General features: G+C 31.1%; 1 protein-coding gene across 1 annotated transcript in view; it reads left to right on the top strand.

Annotated features, from left to right (window-relative positions):
* Nucleotides 1–21,472, top strand: part of LOC105623119 (limbic system-associated membrane protein) — a 52,334-nt gene that overhangs the window by 21,329 nt on the left and 9,533 nt on the right. The window contains exons 2-4 of the mRNA XM_012204519.1: nucleotides 3,347–3,588; nucleotides 6,910–7,129; nucleotides 13,158–13,341. Coding sequence (XP_012059909.1) covers nucleotides 3,347–3,588; nucleotides 6,910–7,129; nucleotides 13,158–13,341 — 646 coding nt within the window. The remainder of the gene's footprint in view (nucleotides 1–3,346; nucleotides 3,589–6,909; nucleotides 7,130–13,157; nucleotides 13,342–21,472) is intronic.

The following is a 21,472-nucleotide window of genomic DNA, read 5'->3' as shown; positions in this document are numbered from 1 at the left end:
AGAGAGAGAGAGAGACGGAGAGCGAAAAAGAGAGAGTGACGAACTGACGAATGACTGGCTAGATAGATTCTTCTCGGTATCCGAGACACGCTTCCAACAGTTCCGGAATTCCTGATCAGTTTTTCTTCCCTCGGGCGAAAAGAAAAATTCCCACGATCAGGAGAACGGAATTGACGCGTCAGTGCAAGTAAGAAAGAAGAGGCGACCGATGAAGCCAAACGGTGAAGAGATCGAAATGTGCGGGGAAAAGAGAAAGGAATAAGGAAGCTTCAGAAGCATGAGATGACGGCGAAGAGTCGCGTGCGGAAAAGAAAATTTCGCGCTCCGCGGCATACTGATCCCTTTTGACGTGCGACTTCGTCGTGGGATTGTGCGCTCGTATATTCCTTTCTTCCCTCTGTCACAACCCCGTGAATTCTGTGTCGGATCTCTCGAAGAAGATTGCCGGAATTGCTGGAGGTCCGGGGAACTCCCGTGCTCACCTATCGCTGACTCGATGAAAGTCAGGATTACCTGCACAAGTGCTCCAATTCGTCTTCGTAGAACAATCGACTGCAGCGGGCTTTACGTCCGCGGTGTTCTCAAATGGAACTTCTGTTGGCGTTACGTGACGAAACTTATGAAAGAGAAGTATTCGGTATGTCAAATTTTTCGATATACCCCACGTAAGTTTCTTGTATTTATAGCATTGCTGAAATTTGAACAACTTTTGAAATATACGTATTCAAATTTACATATATTGTAACAGCAAGTACGTGAATAAATGTTTTTGACAGTTTTCGCGTTAAATAGTTTTCGACAATTGTCAGTATTAAATATAATATAACATATAATATATTAAATAGAATTTTCAATAGCACAGAGAGTAATGTTTATTATAATACAAATTTACGAATCTCTATTTTCAAAAAGAACAAGATTTCAATAATCATCAAAAAGCGCACGTATGAAAAAAGGAACAATGAGACACGAGTGAAAGAGGAACAATGAGATCCGAGATAACTGGTAAGGCAATCTACGTGGAATTTCCACCTTAACTTTTTAGTAGAAGACATCTTCTCATTTTATTTCTTTGGCTCTAAACATCACATGTCTGAACACTGTGAAGGTGCTTCTTCTACGGTATAAACTCAGAAAAATTTGTCATCACGAGTTAGTATCTAACTTGGTGATCCTCGGTCGCGAACGAGCAATGTGACTTTCATTGTGCTCCCCCTGCGAGATCTTCGTTCCTTTTCATTCTCGACTTTTCCATTCTCTCTCCCGTCTTTTCTCTCTCTACTTGCGACGAAATAATCATGAAGATATTCAACATATCCGACAATGTCAGATAGTACTGCGAACTTTGTCGGTAGTATAAAGCGCAGCTATAGAAATTATCATTATCAAAGTTAAAAGAGAGTACAAAGCACGAAGAACTGTAAACGGTAACCATAAACGGAATGCTTGTAAAATTAAATCGTTATGTTCGTATTCGTTATGTTGTTGTAATATAAATAGAAGTGTAAAAATTGGCGTATTCTTCAAAGAAGTTCTCCTAAGAACTTACTACTAATTTTAAGAAATTGTTTCTCACAAAAACATTTAGTAATAATTTTAATCCATGCATAAATTACAAAATAAAGAAAGACGAAGGAATTAACTTATTTTTCAATCAAATACAATATTTAATGATTAGAAAGATTAAAAATTTTATAATATACTTTGATATAATGTTCTTAATAAAAAATATAATAAATTTCGTATTTTGTCTCTGATATTATTTCTCTTTCTACATGAAATGTATGACTTTCTCAATAAATCGGAATAAAGAAAAACATATTCTCTATTCAGAAATATACCGAAAAATTCGGAACGTACGATCGCTGTAAGTAATGGTAATATCAGCACGAGGATGTTGTATGTCTCGACTGCGCCTGTTGCGGGCGTAAATGCATATTTACGTCGAATATTGGCCGTTATTGGCAGGTTGGCTGAATGTCGATAACCTGAGCGATGGCCCATAACAGGAGAATGCCAGCGAATCGATTAAATAAAGTCACGAGTTACGATCGGGTGCGAAGGGTTGAATGCAAAAAGCAGGGAGAAACTCATCAGAGTGTACATAATATGAAAATATGTAAATGTGGCGCATGATGCCGTAAACAATCATGACAATTCGAATGATGACACGATGTGTACATTTAATATATGCGCTGCTGTTCGAAATGTTAAACGATATGATACGTGTCACACACTTGCCTCGTATTTATTGTAATATGAAATACAGATCTTCGTTAATTTATGCTCATATTAATACAACAAACAACAAAAATTATTTAAACGTAATGAAACGCTTCGTGTTTAAAAATATTGTAACATAAAAATCTCCAAATTACGAAATATTATTTTTTTGTTAAACAGCATTTTAAGGCATTCTTTATTAGGGTTAAGAATTACTTGCGTTGTTATCGTTATTGTTATCGTTATTTTTTTCCTAACAATTATTATTTTTTTCTGTGACAGTAATAATAATGTAATATTTTTACAATAACGAATACATCGTTTCTTTTATCGTTACTTTAGTTCCCAATTATTTTTAGATGTATTCAATACATCGCATTATTTTTATTAGATTAGATTAGATAGAAATATTCTATTTAAATATAATTTTTTTAATAAAAATATTTTTGAATAATATTTTTGAAAAATATTTAGTTTACTACACTTTACATCTTATGCGTTGCATCCCGAATATTTCCATAGTCGCTGCCAATACTAAAAATCTATATTATGTAACATAAACTATAGATTTTAATACTAACAGTGTTGAGTGTTAGAATGCACTTAACAACAATGTTAAAAACAATATTTAATAAAAATTTTTGATAAAATTTTTTGTTTATGAATACATTCGAAATTCCTAAAAATGAGTCTATTAAAATATAAAAATATTAATATAAAAAATTGGAATATTTGTTAGGTTTTAAAAAAAGAAAAAGCTTGCTATACAATAAAGATTATAATATTTAGAATTTCTTTAAAAGTTATATATAAAATACTTTAAAAGTTTTACAATTTTAATTTTTAGTATTAATTATATTAATTATATTATATTTAAATAATGTCATTTTAAAATCGAATATTTTAGCATTACAAAGAAATAATGAGAAAAGTAAATTGTTACATTCTAAGTAACGATAACGGTAAAACATTATTTCTTAAAACTGATAACATGTAATAATAACGAATTACTTTTTATAAAAAGTAACGCTTACAATAACGCGTTATGTTTAATTAAAATCTTAAAGTAACGTTTCCAGCTCTTTTTTTTATTAACATGACACTTTCTCTTTGCAAATTACAGAACTGCCTCTGGCGACGGACTCGATTTCGACGAAATCGACGACGGCGGCAAAGCGATCTGTGCCGACGGATGCACCAATGCTGAACTACATCTTTGATACGCACAGCACTTTGAACAAGCATCAACATCATCACGATCACAAATGGGGCCCTCACTTCGAAGGCGAGAGTTCTAACATTACCGTACAAGCGGGTGCTAGTGTTACGCTCGATTGCAGAATATCGTTGCTGCAGGACAAAACCGTAAGTGTGAAAACGCACACTCAGTCATATTGTTCGTTCCTTTCCTTCGTGCTTCATATCTGGTTACCCACAGCTTTTAATCACTGCTGCAAATGCATAGTGCAATAATTCATAACTAATCTCAGAATATTTTGCCTTATTACACCTCGGGTAAGCTACGTTTAGCTTATTATGATTAATCTGCTACGCTGGCGCGTTTGTACATTTTATATTTCAAGGAACAAATTTAAGAAGAAATTCACGTAATCGCCACTGGTGACCCGGTTTTCGCATGCGTAATCTGCACGTAATAATTTAGTAGTAAATTCGTGTTCGTAAAACTTTATTTATATAAATTTTCCTTGACATTTTATGATTACTTACTCAAATCTTATGTTAAACGTAAGAATTTTAAAGATAATAGTGCGTATTTTTTTAATTGAATAATATTTTTATTTTTATTTTTATAATAATTAAAAAAATATAATAATTAAAAAAATTTGACATGATATACAACAACAGTATAACGACATTTAATCTGTTGCAAAACCACCTTATGAGTATGCAAAGCTACAAGTGACTTTATTGCCAAGTACTATCATGTTCATTTGGTTTGCGTGTATTGCTTTAATGCAGTTACAGCAGCGTTTCTGCATTATCCACACCTAAAACTATAGAACAAATTATGCGGTCAGATATCGGTTGTGCGCGCATGAATCTCTCTGGCGCTCGAACAGATAATATCCTGTTTCGTAGTAGCAATTTATAATATAATTTATAGTTAACCAATACCACCGACTTGCAAATTAAATTGAAATTAAATATCTGTTTATGTATGTACATATATATAAACTTTAGAAATTTTTATCAAAAGCATTTCTAATAAATAAATTACTTTTTATTTCATTAACAGCATAAGGTCTGAAAAATTCAGCTATTAAAAGTCTTACTTGAGCAAGATAATTTTTTGCGACGGAATTCTTAATATTTCTAATTCTGTAATATCCTGACAAGCAATATTATATAGATCTAATACTAAATGTTTTACTAGATACATATATCGCTTATGGATGAGAGAAATAATTATATATTTAAATATTAGAAGTTTATTAAAATGAAAGAATATGATAGATTAAGATATTTTATTTGCACTTTTAGATCCGGTTTTTCATTATTAAGTTTAACCTGATGTTTCACCCAATGGGCTTCAATAACATAGATGAATCCTAATAGAATAAATAGAATAAAATATTAGATTAAACCATAAGTTAACCAGATAATGAAAAATCGGGCCTAAATTACCTTTTTTACATCAGCAGCTAAAACAAATTTAATACAGTCTCGAGAAAAACGGAAGTTAAAAACTGATGATAACTTGTACCTTCATATACGTATATGTTATCAAACCATAAACTAAATCTCTAAACCGATAATACCCAATTAGCTCCCGTAGATTTATGTAGAAGATATTACATATATACATCTATAATAGGGCTATTCAACATGTTACTCAACGTCAATTACATGGATAAACTCCTCTATGTATTTCATATTTGCTATCTCTAATCTTGACATAAACTTGTAATAAATCTCGATTATAATCGCTATTTAATAAATTTATTTATTGTACTGAGATGAAATGAAATCCAATTTAGTCAACAAATCAAGTTCTTTAAAGTATAGAAAAGTATAGAAAAGAAACAATGTGAAAGAAAATATTTTATTGGAAAAATATTTGCTGTATATGGTTATCAGACGAATATCTGTCTGATAAAAATATTTCTGTGGGAGAAACCAAAGTAATGTTAGCTTATTTCCAACATAATCAATAAATTTCTATTAAATTTTTCGATTACCGCAGTATTGCGATAGAAATATTAACCAAAAAATAAAATGTGAAAATAAAACATACGTCGTCAGAAGAATCGAATATTTTTACAGAAAAGATAGCAGAGCGATGCAAACATGCTTGCATATAAAACGCGTACACATGAGAATTGTCGATACAACCGGAAAAATCCGTATGAACGATTGTCTATACACCTGTTGATATTTTTACGTGCAGTACTTGACTGGTGTAGACATTTGGTCCAAAAAAATATCTACATCTTTGGTGAATACAAATACTGTTGAGTCATATTTGTATAATCGTTATACAAGATTACAACAAATATTTGTGTTAAATAACTCTAATCAAAGTAGATGGTTTTTTAATAAATTTTTAGTCACAAAAAAGAATGCCAAATTATTTCAGTACGTCAAGTTATATATATATATATAGTTACTTTTGAATTTTAGAATGAAAAATCGTCGACTATTATAAAAGGAATGAATAATAATAAATTAAATAAAGGAATAAAAATAGATGTATTTAAATTTTATATATTGATTTCTTATTAGCAAAAAATAAAAAATTATCTCAAATATAGTTTGAAAAATAGAAACTTTTTTACAATATTTAACAAAATTAGTATAAGAACGATTAGTATAAGAATAGCCGGATTTCAATATTATAAGTCTATTCTTTTTTTTAATAAAATCTTCTTTATTAAAAATTTTATTATAAATGAAATATATGTAATAAATTATTATAATTTTATTAAAAAATGTTTTCTAAAATGGGGAATTTTCATTTCTAAAATGAATAATAAAACAAATACAAAAGATGATGACATTTTAAATCATTCCTTAGTTACATAAGACAAAGTAAATTAGTTGAGTACTTTATTTTTCACATTATATTATGACTACAAACTGCATATATTATATATTATATACTGTATTCAGCAGAGAAAATTGATAAGTGAGTGCTCAGTGATTCTTTAATATGATTGATTCTTACCTTTAGTTCTTCGCGGAATATATAAGTGTAGGAAACCAATCTCTTACATTAAAGAATCACTGAACTCTCACTGATCAGTTCTCTTTGCTGAAAGCAGCTACTCTCTTTTCCTATAAATTGTTGATTTTTTATCGTAAAATTCAAAATAATTTTAAAAGCAAACGTAATAGATCAATTTGACTTATAGCATTGTTTTTGTGGCCGAAACTCTATAAGAAATATCTATTTTGATTAAAAATTTCTTCTAAATTTTTGGTTTGATTATTATTTGAAACAATTTTTTATGATCTTATTTATATAAATATAAATATTTATATATAGAATCGGACTCTCAATCTTTAAAATAAAAATAAACAATAAAACTAATGGAAGTCGCAGAAGGATGTACGCAATAATTATTAAAATTATTATTGTAAACGAGCAGAAGATGATGAGAACAATTTTTTTAGTTTTAAAGGAAACCACATTCTTCAGAAGGATCGTTTTGTATTTGTATGCAGGTATCCTGGCTGCGGCGACAGGAGAGTAGTGAGAAGATGAGATTGCTGACGGTGGGTCAGCAGACATATACGGGTGATTCGAGATATACCATCGAATTTCAGTACCCGGACAACTGGCGTCTGCGAATCAAGCGTGTTAACAGCAGCGACGAGGGCCAATACGAGTGTCAAATCAGCACCCATCCACCAAAGTTCATTTATGTCAACCTACACATTAACGGTAAGTGATAACGTGTGCTAACGATCTTCTGTCTACCATCAATTTCGAGACAACAATGTTGATAACGATGACAATTATGCTTCATCAAATCGTAGCTTCGCGAAAAGAAGATTTCCGCACGCTTCTGATTCACACGTTCGCTGTGAGTAAATTAAAAAATTTGGATAAATTTACACTCTTTCTATTCACGCCAGATTTAAATTCCTTATAAAATGCCATAGACTTTTCTGAGTGAATTCTTTTTGAGCAATTTGACGCAATTGTTTTATCTTCTTAAAAGAAGCGGAGCAAAGAACGAAAACTTCTCTAATATTTGCTCTCTCTCTTCACATGTCTCTTTTTTTCTATTTAACACCTTTTTGTTTCGCCCGTCTGTGTCTGAGACGAATTTAATGTAGCGTGACGAACAGAGGAAAAATATAAAAGAGATTTTAAAGTTGGAATAATTTTAACGCAAGTTTTATTTCGTCTTGCGAACCAAAAGCTTGATGAAATATAGACTATATATTTTACAACAAAATTATTAAAAATATTTTAAAACAAAATAGATTAAAGTTTTTATACGCATATATGCTTTAACAATTAAATAAAAATAGATAAGCTAAATGCAAGAATTGAAACAACATAGACTAATTATAGTAAGGTAAGAAAAACCTTTTTCTTGAGCCGTTCCTTTCTTCAGTGCCACTTTCGTGCTCATTTAAATTAGCAAGAGAGCAAAGAAGAAAGAGACGCTATATCTCCGGTAATACCTACCTACGATTCAATATTCTAACGACAGAAAGTAGACAAGAAGAAGAGAAACTCAAATTCCGCAATTCTACTAGCGATCGGACAAATTGCCTCCGTCTGCAATGTTCTTGCGGCGGAGATCGCTTAAAAGGATAATTGAAAACGAAGTACCTTATAGTTGAGATAGACGGGGACAGGAAAGAGAAAATCCACGTTCTGTTCGGTTCAGAAAGATGGCGCGGTGCAAAGCGGAAGAACTTCATCTCTGGTAATCGAGGTGTGTCGACTAATTCGGCGAAATGATGGTACGTAAAGGTGAAGTGGCAGCTATGTAGACCTAGAGGAATGGACAATGGAAAATTGCAAACTACAAGAAGATTTTAATAAATGTGAGGAGAGAAATTGCATAATTTTAAAGGGGCTAAGAACAATAAAGGCACACTGTAAAAATACACAGCCAGCATCACGAAATAAAAGTAAAGATAGATGAATGGATACATTTATTAAAAAGCAAAATCAATAACTCGAGGAAATACAAAAATATTCCATACGAATTTATACGATATACGCGATGTTAAAGTAAATAATTAATATGATCATTTAAACAAATATCTTTCATGAAAAGAATGATTTCGCCGAAATTAAAATTTAAACTTGATGAAGTTACAAATAATTTTATTAAATCATTAAAATAATTATGTAGACAAGTTTTTGATATTCAGTTCAAAAAGATTTGATATTCTAATTATTAATTTGAGCGTCCTACATAATTATTCCACAATCTAAACAATTATTTTTTAATTTCTATTTAGCTGTATTTTCAAATATTTTAACAAAACCGTTCTCCTCATATACGAGAGATGTTTTAAAATAATCGCACCAACTGTTTATTTTGACATCGTCAAATTCATTAAACTATAACAGCAAAATATTTTGTATTTCTTTCGCGATTTCGCGATTTTTTTTAATAAATATCTCATCCACCCATCTTTATTCTTATTATTATGATCATATATAAAATATATCTCAAATTTGAAGCTACAGTAATATGCACAAAGAAATAAAAAAGTTATAATAAATTTTAATAAGTAAAGACGCGATATCGTATTTGACTTAGTTTTCGTTAAATCGTACAGAATTTCAGGGTTACAATAAAAAAGGCAAAAGTTTTTTTTATTTATTTCCTGGTTCGCGCGCCTTTGCTGATGTGAGATTATATTGTAAGCTTTCGCTTCTACGAGATAAAACGACGTAGCTTCTTCATGTTATCGCCGAGAATCTCCTAACGCGAGTTCAAAGGGATTATCTACTTAAAGTCTCTCGCACTTATCCTCTAGAATTTCTCCATTTTCGTAATTTGTCGAAATAATGTCTGTCGTGTGCGCGACGATCATCGATTGCCTTGAAATATCGCTACTTTATAAATAATCTTTTGCGAATAATTATTTTATATTTACATCTCGATGGTGACACGGAGATGTTAGCCATTTATTTCGCCCTTCCTGTTATCGAGATTTCACTCGATATTCGTACAATTAAAATTTAATCGTTTCACACTGTTGATACCTTTGTGCGTGAGCTTTCATGAGGTCGTTTGTAACGCGGTCCGAAACGTCAAATGCCATTGAAAGAACGATATATCGTCGAATTGCGCATTCTCATTGTTCCCAGCAACCTATTCTCTTTCTATATCTGTTCAACTTTGAAAGTCAAATTACGGTAAACACAATTGTCCATTGTGCGAATCTTGCAATCGCGTTTTATCGATGGATCGCGCCGTACGATAATTAACGCAAGAGATATGAATGCACCCTGCCTGACTATTGTCGCATGTTCCAATCAATTATCAATTATCTATTTTTTTAACAGAATGGATTTATGTTTGCGTAATAAATATATATATATATAACAATCGCAAATTAATTAATCTCTAGAGTTTAGTTTATAATTATTTATTAGAAATTCATAATTATTTACAATTTATATGGTATAATATGTAAATGCCGAAAAGTACTATTATCAATATAATAATTTAACATGAAAATTATTTTATCGTGTCCAAGATATAATCAGTAGCGTATAATCACAAATCATCACACAAAGAAACATAAAACAGATACATAAAACGAGTAAACAATTTTGCACGAAAAAGTTTCGTTGAAATATTTAAAAATTTAACTAGATACAAATTTGAAATAATTTTATTGATGGACTATTAAAATAATTACACAAAATGCTCATACTAATTGCCAAAGTTAATCTTCTATAACTTTCAGGTTCGTATAACTTTCAAGTTACATACTAATATATCGATATTTTATTAATTTATTTAATTTTTGATCACAAGATGACGTAATTTTTTTATAGAACACACTGAGAAAAATGATTTGGTTGAATTAAATAATAATTCTAGAAAATGGACGAATCAGAATTATCTGCTTAAATTTACTTGAATTCTAGTTGAGATAACTAGAATTCTGATTGATACAATTATTCTAATAAAAATAAGAATTCTAGTAGATTTTACCAGAAATATTATATATCAACTAGAATTCCGGTTATCTTAATTAGAATTCTAATAAATTTAACCAGAAAATTCTGTGATTCATCTATTTTCAACTAGAAATTTTTTCATAAAAAAAATTCCTATAGAAATTTAGAAATTTTTTTTAGCATTGCTCATTGTATTTGAGATTTTTGTAATTCTAATAGTTCAATAAAATTATTTTTTCAAATCTATCTAAGTAATCTAAATTTTTTTAATATTTCAGCAAATGTTTTCATTTTGTAAATAATAGCTGCGTTCAGCAGACAAGCAGCTCAATGAATCCTCAATGATTCTTTATTATAATTGATTTCTATTACTTAGCGAAATACTAATGACAAGAAATCATATTTATTAAAAAATTTCTGAACGCTTATTGATCTTCTTTATCAACTGAACGTAGCTAATAACTGCGTTCAGCAGAGAAAATACCTTTGCAACTGTTGTAAAACTCTTTAATGTGCTTGATCTCGCTTTTAGTTCCTGGATCTAAATGTGAACCAATTATATGAAAGAATTTTATAACAGTTGCAGAGATACTTTCTCTGCTGAATGCAACCATTGTCGCTATATTATATTTGAGGAACGTTAGAACTGTCGTTGTGCCCATGCCGGTTTATGGGCGCACGTAAAAAGAAGGATCAACACTTAATCCGTGAGAGAACTGAGATTCTGCAAGATAAAGTAACCGAGATTTTGGTATGCAGTACTACTCTCTCGACCTTTATCCATCGTCCGTCTCTTCTGTACGCCTACCATCGATCTCTCTTTCTCTGTCTCCACCTCTTTATAACGCGTACTCTTTGTGCGATATTAATAAAAGAAGATGTTACGATGTTAACAAAAGAGCGTACAAGTTTTACGAATGCGATACAATCTCTAATCTGCTTTTCGACTCTTGAAATATTCAAGAATAGAATGAATGTGTTTTAAATTCAAATGTAACAGTGAGAAAGCTCTTTGTTCTTTGCTAAAGTTTTATCCTTCGCATTTTTCCCAATGAAATACAAAAATTCTAGCGTTTTATTGAAAATAATTCTTATTTGTTTTATAAATTTTATTCATTATAGTAATTTGAAATTAAACTCATCATTATAATGTTAATAACATGTATCTCTATAATATTATATACAAATAAATATCCGCACAAAGTATTTAAAAAACTACTAATATCTGCTCGGATTCTATTATTTATATTAATTGCGAATACATACGATATCTCGAAATTTGCAACGTTAACGTAAAATTATTGGATAAAGAGAGAAGAAAAGGGGAATAAGCGAAAAACATATTTCCAGATGGAGACACGATAGTGGAATGAGGAAAATTTTGTATAGTGTTGCAAAAAAGTATGCAAAATAAAATGCGGCATACCTCAGATGGGGAACGTAAAAAGAGAAAGCCGGGTGAAAGAGAAAAGGGAGAGCGCGGGAGAGATTACATTTCGCGCGGTATTCATGAGGTCGAGTACCAGGTCGGCGCGAGAGAACATTCTGATCTATCTCCAAAACGTTTCCCTTTTTCGTGATTTCTTTCAGTAGCCCTCCATTACTTAGTTTTTTATGGCCACGATATAGTCTACATAAAAAGAGAAATCAATTGAAAATGATTCTAGCCGAACGGAAGACGGTGACGGAGATACGCGAATGAATTGGTTTGCTCCATTGGTTTGATACTTGATCATGTGGACAGCCCAATGACGTCAATATGAGAGATATTTATTGGGCCATAAAGTTAAATATTTGAAGCTGAATTCGATGTAATCCAATATCACGCTCATGTGTACGGTCAAATTTCATGACGCACAAATTGTCACAGCGAACTCGACAAACTCGACAAATAGTGCTGATTGCGTTAGAATAAGGATCTTTCAAGTGACAGCTGTAAGACGGAATTACCGTTTGCGATAGCGAACAAAAATATGCCGCGATAAATAAAAAGTGTATTAAGGTTTGGTTTTTATTTCTGCACTAGAATTTGCACTGGCATTAAAATTTTTCTTTCTCTTGTCAAATTTTCTTTCTTCTGTCAAATCTTAAAATATCAAACCTTATCCTTTTCACTTTAAGTTCCAAAAATATATACTATTCAGTTATAAAAAGCAGATCTTTATATACTCCAATTTCGAATTTCCGGTTATCCTCACTTGTTGATTTGTCAATGCTAAATAATAATAGAAGTCCAAGAAATTGCAAAAATATATATATATACATATAAATAACAGAGTAGATTATATGAGTCTGAGCGAAATAAAAGATAATGTAGACAATATCATGATAAATCAGAAAAAAAATCGGATATCAGAAGTTAATAGATCGAAATATTATGTTTCAAATAAAAGACAGCTTTTCAACAAAAGTGTAGCAGTATGCTCCGTAATATATCATGTACAAAACTTTCGTACGAGCTGCGAATATTTCGATATTTAAACTAAGTACCTCTACTTTAAATATGGGGACTCGAAAACTTCTTGTAAGAGGATAGAAACTTTAAGTCGACGATGTGCTTGGAAAGCTCTGAATTGGTTGCGACATTCCCAATCTTTTTCGCATTGACCAGAATTATGACTTCGTTGAGCGTAGTCGAATGTTTGTCGGATGCGAAAAGTTAATGCACTTTTGGAAAGTATATTAGTTTCACTTTCTTTCTGGATGATAAAAGATGTTATTAAATAAGAATTATCCATTTGAGTCCTTAACATTGCTGATCAAAGAATAATACCTAATAAATTTTATTTTTTGAATTTTTCAGCGCCGTCCGTCCAAATAGTGGACGCCCTAGGCGAACCACTGCGGGACAAATATTATGAAGCTGATAGCACCATCGAATTATTGTGTGTCGTACGTCATATAGCGATGCAGGTGCAATACAGCGTCGTCCAGTGGCTCCACGGCAATAGAGTGCTAAATTACGATACGACGAGAGGCGGTATCAGGTAATCCGAATCTTTAAATATTGTATTCTTTTCTTGCCACTTAACCAAGAGAAATGAAGACAGTCTTATTTAATCTGTCCTTTAGCAGCTTTTATATTTTTAATGCTGCTATCATCCTTCATCCGTTTTTTATCTAACACATTAAAGCTGTATTGTGGCGCTATAATATAATATACACTTTATACAAAACACATACACATACACAATAAATGTATTAAAATAGTGTATCAGTCAATATTATATGTTATCATATGTTATAAGATTAAACGTAAAAATACTGAAAAAAGTCTAATAATAATTGGGCCTATATAATTAGATAATAATTAATGAGGCTTTGAAATATAATCTCAATAAAATGTTCAATTAATATAGATCATTTACTAAACCAATTAATATCATTTTACTTTTCTAAACATTATCTTATCCTTCTAATTATTATCAAATAGTTGATTACTATTATTACATTTGGCAATATTTATTAAACATTGCATGCATATGTTAAACAAAATATATTTAATAGCTATTATTATTAGCTTCGATCATATACACATGTGACTGTTAATATCCCCCACTTTTTCATATATGTATACAATGCTTTTGAAATGAAATGAATCTATTTATGTTACCTAAAATGTGAAAATAAGACTGAAACTATAATACATTTGTTTTCAACTTAAGTTAGGCTATATGAATTCAAATCATCATTTAGTAAAATGTTATACTGCATATTTTTGATGTTTTAGATATTTTTAAATACTTTTTTATATATATTGTAATTACGTTCCAGTATTTTTTAAGTGACTTAACCAAATCACATACGTACGCGACATAAGTAACCGGTAGGTAACTCATAATATTTTTGTTTGTGTTTATATTTGTTAAATAATATCTATTTCAGAATTAAAAAATTATTATAAAGGAAAAGGCCTAATGTACACATCGTATATCATAATTATGTATTTAAGTATGATATAGAATGAATTATTTTTTAATTATATTTCTTTTTCAATTATTTTTTAATTACGTTTGTCAAAATATTAAACGACCTATTGAACGAAAAGTTCAACATCATTAGCAACATCATTAGCATCATAAGGCACGGAATAATATTATTTCTAATTGATTTATTTATTTAAATAATGATGACGCAACTCATCAGATTAAATATGAAATTGACATTAGCAGTCCATATGTACACACAGAAAAATATTCTATTGCTAAGAAAAGTTACTCAATTTACTTTCTTCCTCTCAAATAACGGTTATTTTAACAAAGAATATTTTTTTGAAAATAATTTTAAAATATACTTATTACAAATTTTAGAAAAACTTATTGTTATGTACTTAAAAGAAGAATTTATTTTTTGAAGAATATAAAATTGATCAAAGAAGCCACTTCTATAGTTAATACTTCTATACTTAATAAGCAAATCGAATTCGTTTTAATTTAACAAAATCTTTATTGAAATATTAAACTTACTAAAATTTAGAATATATTTTGAATAAATTTGATGCTTGTGATGAATTTATAACAGATTTGCGGATATATGAACTTTTGAAATACTTGAAACAAGTAATTATTACTTGCGTACAATGTGTATATGATCGAAGACTACCAGATTTGTTTTTCAGTAAATCTAAAGCGACTACACGGATATTTTTAAATTGTAATAATATGATACAACTATACGCTAAGCCAGAGAATTGCTTGGGTGCGAAGAGGTCTTTAAGCTTAATAGCTCTATTATTCAAAATTTGCTCGCGCGAAGTCGTTCTCGCTTGGAATGCTTCTCGACAAATATGAGAAATGCATAATCTAAATGTCAGATAAACTTGACGCGGTTATGCGAGCAAAGTGTAATTAATTCACGAAACTTTTCCTTGTTTGACGGGCATTTACGCGCGGTTGAAAGACCGTGTCAACTTCCTGTGGAAGCGACCGGGAAAAGTCAAATCTAGATCGCGCATGTACATAATTCTCACTCTTTGTAAGTACGTTCCGTCGGAGCGTTAAAAAATATGACTCGTTCTTCCTCCTCGTCTCTCTTTGGGATTATGTATTATTATAGATTCTCTGCAACTCGGCTGGAACAGTATAATTTCAAAGAACCGATTCTGGAGCGTAAGAATTCATTATCCGTGATCCGTATAATAGAAGAGAGATTCGCCGGCTCGTTCAACTGTCGCGCTGAATAAAACTCAGGCGGAAATAAGAAAAAGGCAAGAGCGACGCGCTGTCGTATTAAGCTTCGTTAATATATAGTTCGTTTCACACCGTTCAATAATATATGAGATATGGGACATAAAACATTCCATTATGCAACGTGTTCCGGTCGTTTTACGCGCTTCATTCAAGTCGAGTTCAAAAATTTCATGAAAATCGAAAAACATCGCAAAATTTTATCCCATTTATACATTGTCGCATATTCGCGTTTTTCTTGTCTCGTCCAGTGTCACTTTGTTAAGTATGATAAATGATGCAATTTATCATGTTGAATATATGCTCACAGCTGCAATCCCAAAAAAACGAAATGAAATGAAAATTTGACAATTCACGAGAGATGTGAATTTATAATAATGTACTTACACGTTTTTGACAACTTGTTTATGTTACTGTTAAACAATTTTTGTAATTCTCTTTTATAACAACGAAAGAATAGAGAAAGATATCAAGATTTATTATTATGTGAAAAAAAGTTATAGTTTTTTTTATTTTATATATTTAAATTGCCGGTTTAAAAGGATTATAAAAGGAACCATAAAAACCCTTTTTCTTTTATATGCGTATGTATATAAAAATTATATTTCAAATATTTTAAAATAAACTCTCTTTCATAAGCTCTCTCTCTAGAAAAAACTGCATACTAATATTGGATATTCGCACTTTTTATGAGAATTTCACAGAAGCTTCCTGGGAAATTTATATTCGTATATCTGACATCACAGATGTGTCATCGCTTTCAATGCGCCTTTTTGCTCGTGATTTCTCGGGCCAGAATACAAGAACATCCCCGAAGGACCCGAAAATACGTGCCGGTAGAGTGCTCATACGGAGTACATGGTGGGTTGATGATAGCAGCCGCGAGAGTTAGAATGGCAACGTGTCGACGAGAAAGGTTTCGGTGTTCGAGGGACCGGTTCTTGGTCGAAACCAACATTTCCGTGGGCCCATCCTGACAGTAAAGTTAGGTGCCGGTGAGACACGGCGGGACAGTAAATGAAATTAGTTTGCGTTGCGCGCTTCTGTACATACGACTATACATACACGAGGTCGTGGATCCTGTTGCGAGAATAACGTCCCTCTGCGATCTGCCCGGCAACTATGCTGCCGACGCTAAATATTTTGCCGTCTGCAACACATTAAAATACTAATTAACGCCTTTCTATTCTATAAGAAATAGTGAAAATAAAATTTCTAAACGAGAGAGAGAATTAAAATCTTTCGTTTATTGTATCTCTCGAATTGATTTCTGTCATTCCTATTGGCTTTATATTTTCTCCATTTTCTCTTTTACGTTTTTTTTTTAATATTTCAATATTTTGATGCTCGTATGAGCCACATTTGAATACATCCCAGACGATCGTGCTTAAATATTATTTTTCCCTCTTTCTCTCTTGTTCGCTTTCACGCGAAATTCTCTGTGAACCACAATCGTAAACACGCTACATATAAAGCTACAGTACCATCGCATTCGTTTCCCCAATATAGTAGTCTGCAATGGTGGACGAGCAAGAATTATTGCTATCTGGCTTAATTTAATCTTTCATTTAATTAATCACCTGACGTCTATCCGACTTTCTCTATCCCCTATAATTTAACGCGTCACTGATGGTCTCACACTTTTAGATATTGTCGACTCCGATCAACGTTGCAATGTCCTGGTAGAAATTTTTATTAAAAATTTTTGTTTAACATAAATTAATTTATCTTTCACAATAAAAAAATAAATTATTTTATTTTAAATTTAATGAAAGCAAAGACTCCACAAATTTAAAATAATAAAAAGTAATAAATGATATGAGAGTCAACACAGTTAATAAGTGCGATTACCATATATTTATTTATTCCATAAATCTTGATGTAATTTCGATGAGCGCAACTATAATATAATAGAATTTTTTTTGTTTCGACTCCTCTTTGAGTCATCTTCAGAATTAATTATCTATTGTTAGATGGTTAGATCACAAATTCTTGTTCCGTAATCAAATATTTTCATGTAATGCATGGGTTTCCCAACAGTTGACAAACTATTGTAATCACAACATAAACGCCACAATCCATTACACAATTAAAATTACATAGATAACAAAAATTGTTTCGTAGCAGACAGTTAGCATACTGATAAAATAAAGATAAATTTAGAGAATATACGTAAAGTATATGTCTTGATACAAAGTTTTTTAAGTAAAGTTTATATTACATTTAAAAACATTACGGAATAAGAATTTGTAATCTAACAATGGATAATTAATTTTGACTCAAAGAGGAGTCGAAATATCAACATTCTATTATATTATGGTTGCGAAATTATATCAAGATTTATAGAATGAACTAAATAAATATAAGATAATTGCACTATTAACTGTGTTGACTTCCACAACTTTTCTTATTTTTTATTATTTTATTTTATTCTCTTAACATTATGTAAATATAGAATCTTTTTTTTAATTACATCTATGTTTTTGGAATTATTGAAATTTATATACAAATGCGATATTATATAACTTGTCAAACTAGTATCGAACATTTTACGGAAATGGAGCATTGAAAATTTCTCACCAATATCTTCTTAACTGAAATGCATGCATGTATACATTTTTGGACGTTGGTAAAGTAGCGATATAACAATGATTCAAATTAATCGTTAATCGAATTATTTGCGGACGGTATCCAGGCTGAAGGTAACGTGACAATGAATTTATAGCGCTTAACATCACGTTTAATTCATTAAATTACAGTAGGACCCTTGACGGCGTAACGATCATCGAATGAAGGGGAACTACACGGTGGAAAATAACGTTTTACGCAGTGTCAAATTACATTAAATTTTCGGGAGCGTAATTAAACCTCCGGTTACGACGACGATAGTAATGCACAAAGCGTGGCCATAGTTGACCGGCGTTAAATCGAATTTTCCACGCCGTCGAATCAACGTTATGTTTACGATCTATCTTAATTTATTCCCATTGTAAGTTTAACCTGACTTAATCTGATAAAGGACACATTACTCGTTTGAACATATTGACTCTCTTGTGTTTTCATTTTCTCAACGTTGTGATGATCCATCACAAACGCTGATTTTTTTTACGTGTGACACGAAATTAAAATAAATGAAGATATGTTATCGCAGTAGATAATGAAATACGCTTGATGTGATCTTAAAATATTGTATGTGTACGTATATTGTTTTGTGTTCAAGTTCTGGCGCATATCCAAACAGAGAGGCGAAAATATTGTACAAAAAAACTTGAATTTTTTTAGTGTCATTTCTAAAAATTATAAAAATTTGTTACTGAAAAACTTTTACTGAAAAATTGATGCTTGATTTTCTTCAGGTAAATACGAATAACTTCATCATTTTTACTAAAATTGTGAAAGCACATCCTTTCACGGAATGGTCAGTTTTGATATAGTATCTAAAAATTTAACTAAATATAAATTTGAAAATAAATTTTGTTAGACCATCAAAATAATTATACTTATTTTTAATATTATTTTAGCAACTAGTTGGAACGTTCAAATGGAACGTTGCTAAAATGTCAAAGTTTATTTGCTGCATTATTCATTATATTTTATATGAGAATTTTAACAGTTCAACAAAATTATTTTAGATTTGTATCTAATTTTAGATTTCAGCAAAAGCATACTTTCTCTGTTGCTTCTATCTGAAAACCATAATAGATATCTTGTTAATTAATTAAATTATTAATGATTATGAAAAGATATCTTATCTCACGAAATACTTTCATATTCTTTATTTTTCATTTTTTTGTACTACTTTGTGTAATTAAAATTTAATATGTATGAAAATATAAAATAAGATGTATTTAATTAATGTTGGATAAGCATTAATTTCCATTTTGTACAGTTTCGTACCGTTTTCACATATACGAGCACAGTAACAGATAGTATTGAACTTATTTTACATAACGGATATGTTCGCATTGACAAAAAGAGCATTCACCGTATTAACATCGTGTTAAATGATGAATTGCTAGTACTATATTGTACCGATGCATTTCGGTTGATTGCGCCGCAAATAAAGAAATAGTTAATCGCTTACATAGAGTTAACAGCCGTATCAAATCCATTGACCAAAGTAATGTCTCGTACAATTAATCATTGTTTGTCGACTGCTTTACACTGTGTTATGTATTGTCAGTTTCCGAGCACTGCTAAAAAAATAACTGAATGCTTGTAAGAGTATTTGCGTGTCCACATATACATAAAAAAACTTAAATTTTATGCAGCTTGCTTATTAAGCCCGTCAGTAAAGGATAAAACAAAGTACCAGCGATTATAAAAGATACAGTTTCTACAATATATAAACAATATTTAATTTAATACATGACACAATCCCTTAATTATTATTCTGAATTATTGCATTCCGCAACTTGGCCAATTGCCATTTATCATCGCATTAAAATTACGCGAGTCATGCATATAGAAATTTTAATCAGTGACGTTAATCTCATTACTTAAGCTGGTACGCAAGCTTAACTTTACTCACAAACGCAAAAATAACGCTAGTCGTTGTTTAACCTTCTAAAACTTGTGGAATTAACACAAAATTAAAAATTATTTACAGTATAATAATTGAAATAAAGGCGCAGCTTTTAGTACAATGTAAAAACTATTTAAAAACATAAATATTCAAGTTTAAATTTACATTGGATCATGCTAATTTTTTTAAGCTGATCCCAAGATTCTCGGTAACTGTTTTCTATTTTCATTTCGCATTTCCGTATCGGATTAATTGTAAGAATTCTTTCACAAAAGCTCTTACGTTGCTGGGTGCAGGCAGTGGACGCTCAACATCGCGAATAAACGAGCGATCACCTACCGGTGTTCAACCGGCTGGGGAGAACGAAAGCGACAAATTGCACGAACTTTTTCGATTAAAGTCTCGCTTGCTCGGCGCGATTCAAAACCTTTCTCGGTCAAGTTTCCACTCTCAGCGACACGCAATCCGGTATAAATAAGGACGTTCCTTCGCGAAAGGATAGCGAAGCTGGAGAAACAGCTGTAAAAGGGAAAGCTTTGTCTCTCTGCTGAATTTCACATTAACAATGATAGAACGTAAAGAGAACGACCATTGAACAATTGCGACATGTAAAGTTACGTCATTGCCAAACTACAACGAGAGAAAGTGAGAGAAAAATGTTTTGCTGCGGAAAATCGTGGACAGTCACATTCCAATTAAGTAAGTAGTTGCAGCAGCGTGAATTGAATCCTTAATAGGATCTATTTGACAAGATTAACAATTTAAATTATTCTTTGTAGTGGTTTTTATCCCTCTCTTATCCTTTTTTGCTTCCTCTATTCTTGCTATCCTTTTACCCTCAAAAGTCGTCACAGCAAAATACCATGAAAGATATCAGGCGGTCTTGCGCAAGAAAAGTCACGTTAAATTCGGCACAATTTGATTATCCATTAAAATAAAACTAATAAAGAGAGACCAGTTATCAAATAATATTAGAATACTTTATATTATTCTCATAGGACACATGGCGTGGCGATAATATGTTCAAGGCGATATCGCCACAAAAGCGCACGCTTTTGTTCCGTGCGGTCACGTCTGTCGTGTACAGAACGCAAAAAGGAAATGCTAAAAATTTCCGCTGTAAAATATTTACCGGACAAATGTTTGCCGCTCTAGCTGTCAAGTAACGTTTAAAAGCGCGAACTGGAAGTCATATAGGATACAGCTTCAACGCGATCGTCGTCAGAGCCATAGAATTGTCAACAAATTCGTTATAACTTTTATAATCATACTGCTTTTTTAATTTTCGACTCTCCCTCTCTCTCTCTTCTACTCNTNCANCTNTCTNTCTNTNTNTATATACTACTACTACTACTACTACTACTTACTTACTTACTTACTTACTTACTTACTTACTTACTTACTTAC

Source organism: Atta cephalotes (assembly GCF_000143395.1).
Source record: "Atta cephalotes unplaced genomic scaffold scaffold00053, whole genome shotgun sequence".
NCBI lineage: Eukaryota > Metazoa > Arthropoda > Insecta > Hymenoptera > Formicidae > Atta > Atta cephalotes.
This window is presented reverse-complemented; position numbering and strand designations above follow the sequence as displayed.